A 13,419-nucleotide genomic window follows, 5' to 3' on the forward strand; every position below is an offset into this window, starting at 1 on the left:
GGGCCCTCTTCTGTTTAACTTGTTTATTAATGATATTGAGAATGGAATTAACAGCAATGTTTCTATCTTTGCAGATGACACCAAGCTTTGTAGTACAGTACAGTCTTTGGAGGATGTGCAGATGTTACAGGATGACTTAGACACACTGAGTGTTTGGGCGTCCACTTGGCAAATGAGGTTCAATGTGGATAAATGTAAAGTTATGCACCTGGGTACTAATAACCCGCATGCATCATATGTCCTGGGGGGAGTTACTCTGGGAGAGTCGCTGATGGAGAAGGATCTGGGTGTACTTGTAGATAATAGACTACAGAACAGTACACAATGTCAGTCAGCTGCTTCTAAGGCCAGCAGGATATTGTCATGCATTAAAACAGGCATGGACTCACGGGACAGGGATATAATATTACTGCTTTATAAAGCTTTGGTGCGGCCTCATCTGGAGTATGCTGTCCAGTTTTGGAACCCGATTCATAAAAAGGATGTTCTAGAGCTGGAGAGGGTACAAAGACGGGCAACTAAACTAATAAGGGGAATGGAGCATCTTAGTTATGAGGAGAGATTAAAAGAATTACATTTGTTTAGTCTGGAGAAGAGACGTTTAAGGGGAGATATAATTAACTTATTTAAATATATAAATGGTCCCTACAAGAAATATGGGGAAAAGATGTTCCAGGTAAAACCCCCTCAAAGGATAAGGGGGCATTGCCTCCGCCTAGAGAAAAAAAGGTTCAATCTCCGGAGGCGACAAGCCTTCTTTACCATGAGAACTGTAAATCTGTGGAACAGTCTACCACAGGATCTGGTCACAGCAACAACAGTAGAGGGCTTCAAAACCGGCCTAGACAAGTTCTTAGACCAAAATAATATAAATGCATATGTATAGAACCTATCACCCCTCCCCCTTCCCTGTATCCATCCCCTCCTTGGTTGAACTTGATGGACATGTGTCTTTTTTCAACCGTATTAACTTTGTAAGTTTAGTGTTTTCAATGTAGAGCAGTATTTGGGGTGTTGTCTCCCTCATTTTACTACTCCTGTACATTCATATATTTATGTGGTATTTTTGTATTTATGTCAGTGTTATAATAAAGATTTTCCCGATGTGCATATGCTTTTTTTTCTTTGAGAGGTTGATGTACTACTTATATGCATTGGTTTAGCACTTCATGATTATTAGTGGTGCCCACTAGCTTTATACATATAACGAAACGTACAGTGTGTGGCCGCCGGGTTTGTACAAACTTTGCAATTCTTAATGAATCCCTGTTCAGGAAGTTAGGTTCGGTCAGCCCTGATCACAAGCTTAATTTGATGCTGTTTTCTATTTGGTGAAAGGTTTACTTACTGTTACACAGAACTACATTAAGGGCCGGTATCTGTACTGGAGTCTCCACTCTGACATTTGACCTAAGAGAAAAAAGAAAGATACCTAATTTAGCAACTATGGGGGCGATTTATTAACAATTTATGCAATTTTTTTGGAGTTAAAATGTCCCAAAATTTTGCACACCCGCTTAGCTGCGCAAAATTTTGCGACATTTCACTGACTTAGGCTGATCATGCCTACTTCAGCTAACACTGAAAGTAGGCATGATTTATCATGTGCGACTATCTAAAATAGTCGCACGTGTGTCGCAAACTCACTCCACACTAGAGGTGGCGTATTTCACCACCTATAATGTGGAGCCAGTTTGCTTCGTGGGTTGGGTGCAGTGCACCTAGTCCACGGAGTGTAAGGGGTTAAGTAGTGATGCAGTAGCATCACTACTAACCCTCTGTGGCCATACTGTAAGGAGGGGTGCATAGCGCACCCCTCCCTACAGTAAAGGAGCAGGGAATCCCCTAATTAAGCCGGGATTCCCTGCCTACAGGGTTTCCCACCCAGAAGCAGAAAGCAGTCTGCTTCTGTGTGGGAAATTTAAAATCCCATCACAGAAGTTACAGTCTGGTCCCCAGGGGCTTAAGCCCTTGGGAGCCAGACTGTAACGCCCATGCTGGAGGTCACCCAGCTTTCCCAGCATCCTGTAAGGTTAACCCTTACAGGATGCTGGGAAAGCTGGGTGACCTCCAGCATAGGCATGGGAGTTACAGTCTGGCTCCCAGGGACTTAACCCCTTACTTACAGTTTGTTTTTGCTTGTGTTTTTTTCTTTTTCAGATACCCGAATGCACAGGTTTACGTTGGATTTGTTTGGACTACGTCAATGACCAGCGGACTTTAATGTACAATAAAATGGTCAACGAGGGGTGTGGGGGTGTTTTTATTTGAATAAAAATTTTGTTTTAGGTGTTGTGTTTTCTTTCATTAATTTACAGACTTAGTAGTGGAAGCTGTCTGATAGACGGAATCCATTACTAAGTCAGGGCTTAGTGTTAGCTGGTATAAAATGGCTAACACTAACCCCCCCATTATTACCCCAGTACCCAATAAAAACACCCCCAGACCCCTTGTTGACCATTTTATCCGACGTAATCCTTTGCATACGGGTATCTGAAAAAGAAAGGGAGAAGAAAATGCTCATTACCTAGGAGGCGAACCAGGGCCAATAAGACTATTTAGAGACAATTCTGAGACCATTTAGAGTCAATTCTGAGCCAAAAAAATCAGCACCACAAAAAACAGACCAGGCTTATTGCTGATAGTAAATTGCACTTTAAATAGACCAGTCTATTCTTGCCAAAGCAGAAATAGACCACATCTAAAGAAATACCCTGTTGATAAATCTCCCCCTATATTTTTATAAATGATTTCACCACAGCTTCTAAGACTCATGTATAGGACTTTATGTATTGGCACATTATTTGTTTTTTCAAATACAGTTGTGAAACCTTAAACTATATGGTAGCCTCTGCAATCAATTCTATTATTCTAATACATTCAACAAATAAATGAATAAAATGTGTGACTAGTGTTAAAGGAGAAGTTTGGCAAATTTTTTTATTAAAGTATTGTATACCCCCCCCAAAAAATAAAATAAAAAAGTTATACAAATCACCAATATACACTTATTATGGGAAATGCTTATAAAGTGCTTTTTCCCTGCACTTACTACTGCATCAAGGCTTCACTTCCTGGATAAAATGGTGATGTCACGACCCAACTCCTAGAGCTGTGCGGGCTGTGGCTGCTGAAGAGGATGATGGCAGAGCAGCGTCAGACTGGGCCACCGGAGGACCCGAGGATCCTCTGGTAGGCCCCAGCCCCCTACGCTGATGCAGCACACTGACTGTCAGGGGAAGGGCCTCCCGACAGTTACACAGTGCTGCCGTGGGCCCCCCTTGCCGCACTGCTCCCCCGGCCCCCTCCCCAATCACTCAGCAGCGGATCAGCTGGGGGCCTCCTGTGACCGCAAGAAAAACAAGAGGCCCCCAGCTGATCCTCCGCTCTGCTCCCTGGGGGTGTCTCACAGCCGCGGCGCACACAGCAGGAAGCTCAGTGTGCGCCCTGCGTGGACTTTCGGATCAGGGGGCGCGTTTTGGTGATGCTCCCCGCCGTACTGGAAGTACCGTCCTCGGCGCACACTGAGTTTCCTGCTGTGTGTTCCGCGGCTGTGAGACACCCCCAGGGAGCGGAGCAGCAGCCGGGAAGGAGAGGAGAAGAAGACAACCGACAGGGGAACAGTTTGTTTGTTGAGTTTTTTTTTCCCTTAAATCTGCTGTGCACAGACGGGGGGATAGCAGGGGCCATCTATAAGGGGGGGGGATAACGGAGGAGCCATCTATAAGGGGGGAGACAACAGGGGGCTATCTATAAGGGGGGACAACAGGGGGCCAGCTATAAGGGGGTGATAGCAGGGCCCATCTATAAGGGGGGATATAACAGGGGGGACAACAGGGGGCCACCTATAAGGGGGGTATAACAGGGGGCATCTATAAGGGGGGATAACGGAGGAGCAGGAGCCATCTATAGGGGGGACAACAGGGGGCCAGATATAAGGGGGTGATAGCAGGGGCCATCTATAAGGGTGGGATAGCAGGGGCTATCTATAAGGGGGGATATAACAGGGGGCATCTATAAGGGGGGATAACGGAGGAGCCATCTATAAGGGGGGGACAACAGGGGGCCATCTATAAGGGGGGGCAACAGGGGGCCAGCTATAAGGGCGTTATAGCAGGGGCCAACTATAAGGGGGATATAACAGGGGGCATCTATAATGGGGGGATAACGGAGGAGTCATCTATAAGGGGGGGAAACAGGGGGCCATGTATAAGGGGGGACAACAGGGGGACAGCTATAAGGGGGCGATAGCAGGGGCCATCTATAAAGGGGGGATAACAGGGGGCCATCTATAAGGGGGGATAGCAGGGGCCATGTATAAGGAGGGATAGCAGGGGCCATCTATGAGGGGGATAGCAGGGGCGATCTATAAGGGGGGATAACAGGAGGCCTTCTATAAGGGGGGGTATCAGGAGCCATCTATAAGGGGAAATAACATTGGGTCATCTATAAGGGTGTTATAACAGTTGCTATCTATAAGGGGGATATAACAGGGGCTGTCTATAAGGGGGATTCCAGGGGGCCATCTATAGGGGGACAATAGGGGGCATCTATAAGGGGTATAACATGGGGGGCATCTATAAGGGGGATAACAGGGGGGCCATGTATGAGGGGGATAACAGGGGATACACAGAGGAGCAATCTAGAAGGGGGAAAACACAGGGGGAACATCTATAAGGGGAATAACATGGGGAGCCATCTATAAGAGGGGATACACAGAGGGGCCATCCATAAGGAGGCTACACAGAGGGGGGGCATATACTACAAGGGGGATCATATAGAGTCAGCCTACTCACTAAATGATGTGTAAAGGGTGTAAAGGGGCCAATACAGATGTGCAGTTTGTATAGAGATGAGGATGGTGTCAGAGTGAGGAGCCTAATATGTCTGTCTGGCAGATTCTGTGGATTCGTGGCTCGGAGAAGTTCTCATAATGGCCCAGGGCAGATGGAGAAGAAAATGAAAAGGGAAGAACTCCAATCAGAGAAGACGTCCCATGTGAGTCACTTAATATAACTGCACTGTAATGTATATGGTCTACAAAACCTGTGTAGGGCTGGCTCTACCTCAATGTGATTGTATGAGGTGATATTGTACAGAGGATTTTATTTAGTAGCAGTGGTGGTGTTAGTCAGTATGTGGGGGTATTAGTCAGTATCAGTGGTGGTATTAGTCAGTATGTGGTGGTATTAGTCAGTAGCATCAGTGATGTTAGTCAGTATGTGGTGGTATTATTTGTTACTTGTTATCTGGTACTGTGTTTTATTGGTTTTAGTATACAGGATTTGGTCAGAAACAGGTATGGCGGTAATATGTATCGTGATAATTTTTCCTTGCTATATACTGGTATTATTGGTAATATCGGTCTTGGTATATATATCATTAGCATAGCTTGGTCATTAGTAACTGCACTATAATCATTTATATAGTGTGCAGAGCCTGTGTACCATTGGGGTCTAAATGGGCAGTGTATGGTTTGCCCTAGTGCACTCACACAAATCCGGGGTCACTATAGTACACTAGTGTCATCATAATTAATCCTAATGCTGGTCCAGTCTGCAGAACAGTGTAACAGTATGGTGATATTATGGTAACAGTGTGATGGTATGGTGATAATATGGTAACAGTGTGACGGTACAGTGATATTATAGTAACAGTGTGAGGGTACGGTGATATTATGGTAACAGTGTGACGGTGTGGTGATAATATGGTAACAGTGTGACAGTATGGTGATAATATGGTAGGGGGTAGATGTTTTTGTTCTATCACCTATTAGTGATGTTCTGGGGACACTTCCCTACGCTGAGCCCCCACAGATCTATATATTCTGGTCTCCCACAAAGCATCCAGTGTATAATGCACCTAGGACCCAACTACAACAGCTGCAGGCACTACAACTCCCAGCATGTACTGACAGTCTGCAGCCCTCAGAATATGCTGGGAGTTGTAGTACAATGTAGACAGATGTATTGCTGGACCTTCAGGGCTGATGGTTGTCACCCACAGATTGCAGCCACCAGGAGACTCTGCACACAGGGATTTATTAAAAGGTTGTCCTCTCAGGAACTACAACTCCCAGCATACCCTGAGAGCTTTATAAATGTAGGGTGTTCTGAGATTTGTCACAGATACAGATGAATCCAGGAAAGGACGGGGTCAGCATGTCGTGTCTCACTGGTTCTATATTGGTGGGCCCCAAGGATCATTTCCTCTGGTGGGCCCCAGGTACCCCAGTCTGACACTGTGGCAGAGGGATGCTCAGTGTCCCTCCAGTGCCCTGTGTCCCTCAGTGTCCTCCTGCCATCATCCTCTTCAGCAGCCACAACCCGCGCAGCTCTGGGAGTCGGGTCGTGACATCACCATTTTATCCAGGAAGTGAAGCCTTGAAGCAGTAGTAAGCGCATGGAAAAAAGCACTTTATAAGCATTTTCCGTAGTAAGTTTATATTTGTGACTTGTATAACTTTTGGGGGGCAATACAATACTTAAATAAAATTTTTCGCCGGACTTCTCCTTTAATAAAATATCCTACCCATTTGTGCCTACAGTCCACTGCAGTTCGGACCACGCTTGTATATTACCTTAGTGTAACACTAACATCTGTTAGATTTTCAGTGGAAAAACTTGCTTGTAAATGAAAAGACCACATATATACTGTATACAAATACATTTAGGCCATGTTCACACACTGTATTTTTAGAATAAACAACTGACGTTTTTTCCCATTTAATGGCGGCCATCCATTAAATTTTAACAGTGTGTAAACAAAGCCTTTCTGTGTTTTCAATCCACTCCTGGTTTTGGTAGCACGCCCACGTATACCAATCCACAGGTGATAAAAACGACTTTTTACTAGAACAAGCACCATGAGGTGTGATATAAAATAAGTAATGAAAGCTGTAACATTTACCCTTTCCACCTGTGGAGAGCAGTCAAAATGCAACAATGGGGTGACAGTGTCACTTTAAAGTCTATGTTAATACATAGGATTTGTCAGTCTTTTTTTCAACCAAAATCAGGAATGAAACTGACAGGGCAAAATTATAATGCACAGATCTGCACAGTTTCTGTGTTTTCAACCCACTGCCTGTTTTTGTTGAAAAAAAAAAAAAATTAAATAAAAAGACTGACCGAAACACTGACTGAAATACTATTTATGTGAACATATCCACATATGTGGGGTCAAGGTATTGGGCTATAGGGACATAACAGCAGGTTAGGTGTGTCTAACCTGCTATTAGTTTAAGGCCCAGAGACTGTAATAGTGTTGCTCTGTGTCTTGCAGTTATGCCTACAGTCTGTGGAGATATAAGTGATAGGTATTCTCACTGGACTGTAATACTCACCACTGTGTCAAGCCATTGGTTAAAGTTTATTTGAGGTTTTGGAGTTAAATTACATATCCAGTTGAACTGAAGTTTCTGCTACAGAGCTGGCATTAATCCCTTTAGGACGAATTTTAGTTTTTGCGCTTTAGTTTTTTCCTCCTCGTGTTTAAAAGCCCGTAGCACTTGCTTTTTTTCACCTACAGACCACACAAACGCTTATTTTTTGCACCACTAATTATACTTTGCAATGGCAGACTTAATTTTTCCATAAAGTATGATGCAAAACCAAAGTAAAATATTTGCGCAGTGAAATTGAAAATAAAATGCAAATTTTTTTTATTTGGAGGGGTTTTGTGATTATACCTAGAGATGAGCGAACCGGGTTCCGGTTAGAGTCGATCCGAACCCGAACGTTCGGTATTTGATTAGCGGGGGCTGCTGACCTTGGATAAAGCTCTAAGGTTGTCTGGAAAACATGGATACAGCCAATGACTATATCCATGATTTCCACATAGCCTTAGGGCTTTATCCAACTTCAGCAGCCACCGCTAATCAAATGCCGAAAGTTCGGGTTCGGATCGACTCGAGCATGCTCGAGATTCGCTCATCTCTAATTACACCGTTTGCACCATGCTAAAACTGACATGTTATCTGTGTTCCTCAATTGAGTACAATTACAATAATATGTAACTCGCATAATTTTTATTTGATGGCTTTAAAAAAATTAAAACCTTTTTAAAAATCTAAATGCTCCATAAAATTGCTCTATGGCCATGCTTATAGCGCTTTTATCCTTTGGTCTATGGGGCTGTTTGAGGTGTCAATTTTTTGCGCCACGATCTGTACTTTCTATCGGTACCTTGATTGCATATATGCAGCTTTTTGATGACTTTTTAATATAATTTTTCTGGATTTGATGGGACCAATAATCAGCAATTTTGCACATTGGCGGGTTTTTGCACTCACGCCATTTACTGTGCAGGATCAGGAATGTGATAATTTCATAGTTCGGGTGATTACGCACACAGCGATACCAAATATGTTTATTTTATTTTTTAATTATGAAATGGGAAAAGGGGGGTGATTTAAATTTTATTAGGAAAGGTATTTTTTTAATAATGAAAAAACTTTTTTTTTTACAAAGTAATATGAAGTCCCATGGAGAATGTCTATATATATACAGCACTTATCTCCTATTGAGATCAATGCTGTGCATATAATAGAGCACTGATCCATTAGATCGGTGCTCTATTGGTCTGGTCCTCATTGCGATGCTGAGCCCCAGCTGGGTAAGTTTTACAGATCGCCCCGTGGGATCACGGGGCGGGGTTGATCCGCCCACTAGACCACCATGGAGGGGGACAGCTGCATCTAAATGGCTCATTAGCGGGAACGTCCGCTAACTTCTGCGGTCCGGGGCTATTAATACCAGCCGGGAAAGATATTGATAGACCACACACATATTGTACGTTTACGCAAATAATTTCTAATCTTTGGGCTTGACTATGTGGGACTATAGGTCCCCATAAAGTTTCAACCACTGACGGATGAACAAACGTTCGACCATTAGTTATCTCTCCCATTCACTGCCCGTCCTCCCCATACACATGAACGTTTAGCACCGCCAAGCATTCCTGTATTCTCGATGGGGAGGGGAGAGGGAAAGTTGCATCAAAAGCACTTTTGCTGCATCTTATCTCTCCCAGAACAAGGGGGGTCATCTGTGATTTTCCATCACAGAAGACCTGTATCACCACCCTTAAATATCATCTGTCAGCCCTATACTCCTTATAGTGACGGCTGAACCAGCTATGAAAAGGGGGTACGGCCATCAAAAGTCTAAATTATATGGGGGACATTATGTTTGAGGAGAGGTAGCCCTGAGGAAGTTGACCAACAATCCTTTGGAGGAAATGTGCTCTATGATTACTATAAAGGCCAAAACCTTCCCACCTAGAGAGGGAGACACAGGGGTCTTCCAAAATGTTGCTAAAACAAATAAAAAATGTATGCCACATTTTTAAGGACAGAAAAGTTTGTCTGAACAACAAGACATCTAATAGCTATACAAAGTACTTTTGGTGGGGAAACCAAGTCTTTTCAACTGGTCACAGTTAAATTTAAAAAAAAGCATGGGACTAGGCATAAAAAAAACCCTACTGGGGGGTTTCTAAATTTAGAAATTGCTCAGTAATACTGGCATGTCAGTAGACATTGGAAAGGATAGTGATAGGACAGGGAGGTAGGGATGAGACAAGACAGTGGGCTCTAGGTCTGCACCTGTCCCTACCTACTTGCCTCAAACAGCCCTAGGCAGCCGCAAACAACCACAAAGACATTCCCTATACTTTATAAGTGTAACACAGAATGAGACAGACAAAGAAACACAACAAAGGGGAGTCAACAAGCCAAGTCAGAACCAAACGGACAGCGCAGTACAAAATCAAAGAACAATTGGATAGTCTAAGGTCAGGCGGGAGGTCAGGTAACAAGTTGAGCCAGCAGAGGGATTAGGAATGGGGATCGCAGGAATAGACAGGGGGAGCTGGGATTAGGGTATAACCCTTAACCCCTAGACGACCTAGGACGTACCAGTACGTCCTGGAAGTCTGTGCCCAGACGACCCTGGACGTACCGGTACATCCTGAGTTATGAAGCGCGCTCCGGAGCTTCATAGCAGGTGGGGGCCAGCTGCAATCAGAAGCCGGCACCTCACCGTTAATGACACGCTGCAGCGATCGCGCTGCAGCGTGACATTAACTCCTTAAACGTCGATTGGCAGCGCGGCCGCGGCGTTTAAGAGTAAGTGACAGGGGGAGTCCCCTGTCACTTACAGATCGGCACCCCCGCAGTGTGATCACAGGTAGGCGCGAAAACCCTTTTTGAAGCCAGGTTCAGATCTCCCAATTCAGAATAAGATGCTGTCAGGCTCTTTGCAGATTAGTGAGCTTCCTTATTGTATAAATGTACAGCTGCTGTGGCATATAAGGAATTATATATCTGCTGCATAAAAGTAAAATGTTCACTCAATACTGCTAACCTGAAATTTTGCTAACCTGTCTCTGTCAAAACTGGAGAACCCGGGATGTGAAGCCAGGACCCTGCACTGGAAGGTGCTACAGAGCTACCCACTAAGCCACCATGCAGTACCATACAAGCCATACACACACTCATCCCATTCCTGTGCACAGGACCTGGATGAGGTCACTTCCTGTTTTATGTCTCTTTTTTTTAAAAGAGAAAAGACGTAGAGGGGAAAATGGACCACAGATGGAGAAAAAGGGAGAAACCGGGTGGCCACATGTTTTTATTTTATTAATAAAAAATCCTCCCCCATAATAACTCCAAATCACCCCCTTTTCCCCTTTAAATACAAAGAAATAACCAAGTAAATGAACATATTTGGTATTGCCGTGCGCGTAATTGCCTGAACTATTAAATTATCACATTCCTGATGTCACACGATAAACGGCGTCAGCGCAAAAAATTGCAAAGTGCAACATTGCGCATTTTTTGTCGCATCAAATCCAGAAAAAATTTAATAAAAAGCGATCAAAAAGTCTCATATGCGCAATCAAGGTACCGATAGAAAGTATGGCGCAAAAAATGACACCTCAATCAGCCCCATAGACCAAAGGATAAAAGCGCTATAAGCCTGGGAATAGAGCGATTTTAAGGAACATATATTTGTTAACAATGGTTTGAATTTTTTAAAAGCCATCACATAATATAAATTTATACATGTTACATATCATTGTAATCGTAATGACTTGAGGAACATGCATAACATGTCAGTTTTACCCTAGGGTAAACAGGAAACTCCCTGAAATAAAAACAAATTCCTTTTTTTTTCAATTTGACAGCGTAAATAATTTTTTCCCGGTTTTGCAGCATATTTTAGGGGAAAATAAAGTCTGTCATTGCAAAGTACAATTGGTGTCGCAAAAAATAAGGGCTCATGTGGGTCTCTAGGTGAAAAAATGCAGGTGCTATGGCCTTTTAAACATAAAGTGGAAAAAGCAAATGTGCAAAAACAAAAATTGGCTTTGACCTTAAGGGGTTAAGGTTGATTTTTATATAGAAAACATAAAAAAATTAAACCTGTATAATACAAAGTTACTTGCAATCACAACCCAGATTAATTTATTAAAAAAAAAACAATTGTGACAGTGCCTCTTTAAAAGAAACAAACAATAGAAATAAAATATTTTTACAGGCTCTCCAGGATATAACAGATAAATGGCATCCCTGTGAACAAACCACAATGCTGTTCTAGAGCTGCATTAGGGTCCTAATACACAGCCTGATAATCGTTTAGCAAGGGCAGCACAGACATCGATAGCAATGTCCATGCAGCCCTTGTCCAAACAGTCCAAACATACTTCACCTGTCAGGCCCCGGCCACATAGACATGTCAAAAGTTTTGATCGGTCCGGGTCTGAGTGCCCACTTAGTGTACTAATCAGGAGAGAGAGCGGGGAGAGGACTGCAGCTGCAGCGGAGAGCGTAATGCGCTGCAGCTGCGATCCTCTCCCTGATCTATCTCCCAATCAGTACTGGTGTGAGCATGTAAAAAAAAATTTTTTTGTAACGACAGGTACTGTACTTTTTAACCCCTTAAAGGACAAGTGCCATGAAAAACTTTTTCCCAGTAATTGAAGCACATTACAAAGTTATATAACTCTGTAATATGCTTCAATCACCTATCTGCCTCCCTTCCCTGTCTTTTCCCCCCTCCACCCCCCACCAGGAAGTGTCCTAACTCACACAGACCTGATTACTGTCGTCACCGTCACCAGGCAGCTCCTTCTTGTGAGGATGCATCATCAGCAGGAGGGCTGCTCTAGGTCCTGTTACACCAGCCTCCCCTTCCCAGTCCAAGTGATGGCTTGCAGTTGTTCAGCCAATGGGAGCTGACAAAGCTGAGTCACCTGACAAGGCAGGGGAGGGGGAGGCTGGTGTAACAGGAGAAGGAACTGAGAGAAGAGCTTGGTGACGGTGACGACAGTAATTAGGTCTGTGTGAGTCAGGACACTTCCTGGTGGGGGGTGGAGGGGGTAAAAGACAGGGAAGGGAGGCAGATAGGTGATTGAAGCATATTACAGAGTTATATAACTTTGTAATGTGCTTCAATTACTGGGAAAACGTTTTTCATGGCACTTGTCCTTTAAAGAGAACCAATCACCTAAAATTAACTGTCCCTATAATAAAAGTTTCTCTCTCCCTAAGTCTATTCCTGAAGATACAGACTGCATTTACAGTCTGTATCTTATACTGTACCCAATCCTGTATAGTAGTAAAAGTATTGCTGGGCGCCGCCATCTTGATGACGTCACTTGCGTTCCAACGGTGCGTTCCAGCAGTGGAACGCAACTGACGTCATGAAGATGGCGGTGCCCGGGAATACTGCACCGCTATACAGGATTAGGTAAAGTATAAGATACAGACTGCAAAGGCAGTCTGTATCTCCATAAGGTCTACTTATAAAGATACAGACTGCCTGTGCAGTCTGTATCTTATACTTTACCTAATCCTATGTAGCAGTGTAGTGAGCCGGGCGCCATCTTGATGACTGGAACGCACCGCTGGAACGCAAATGACGTCATCAAGATGGCGCCCGGCATTACTGCACCGCTACAAAGGAGTAGGTAAAGTATAAGATACAGACTGCAAAGGCAGTCTGTATCTTTATAAGTAGACCTCATGGAGATACAGACTGCCTTTGCAGTCTGTATCTTATACTTTACCTACTCCTATGTAGCGGTGCAGTAATGCCGGGCGCCATCTTGATGACGTCATTTGCGTTCCAGCGGTGCGTTCCAGTCATCAAGATGGCGCCCGGCTTACTACACTGCTACATAGGATTAGGTAAAGTATAAGATACAGACTGCAAATGCAGTCTGTATCTTCATGAGAAAACTAATAGGTTTAATTAGGACAGATATACACAGCGATCTCGCGCTGTATAGCGCGAGATCGCTGTGTATTTACAGAGCGGCGGGCAAAGGCTCATGGGAGCTCTTCCTGCCGCTCTGCATGCCGGGAGCTTCCTGTCACGCGCCGGCTCTTTTGAAAAGAGCCGGCGCGTGACA

At 44.0% G+C, this 13,419-nt stretch overlaps 1 protein-coding gene across 4 annotated transcripts in view; it reads right to left on the reverse strand.

The window, feature by feature from the left end:
• LOC138769652 (NXPE family member 4-like) overlaps positions 1-13,419 on the reverse strand; it is an 89,663-nt gene that overhangs the window by 9,397 nt on the left and 66,847 nt on the right. For all 4 annotated transcript variants that reach the window (XM_069948256.1, XM_069948257.1, XM_069948259.1 and 1 more), the window contains one exon: positions 1,349-1,410. In XM_069948256.1, coding sequence (XP_069804357.1) covers positions 1,349-1,410 — 62 coding nt within the window. The remainder of the gene's footprint in view (positions 1-1,348; positions 1,411-13,419) is intronic.

The sequence above is a fragment of the Dendropsophus ebraccatus genome, chromosome 12 (assembly GCF_027789765.1).
Source record: "Dendropsophus ebraccatus isolate aDenEbr1 chromosome 12, aDenEbr1.pat, whole genome shotgun sequence".
NCBI lineage: Eukaryota > Metazoa > Chordata > Amphibia > Anura > Hylidae > Dendropsophus > Dendropsophus ebraccatus.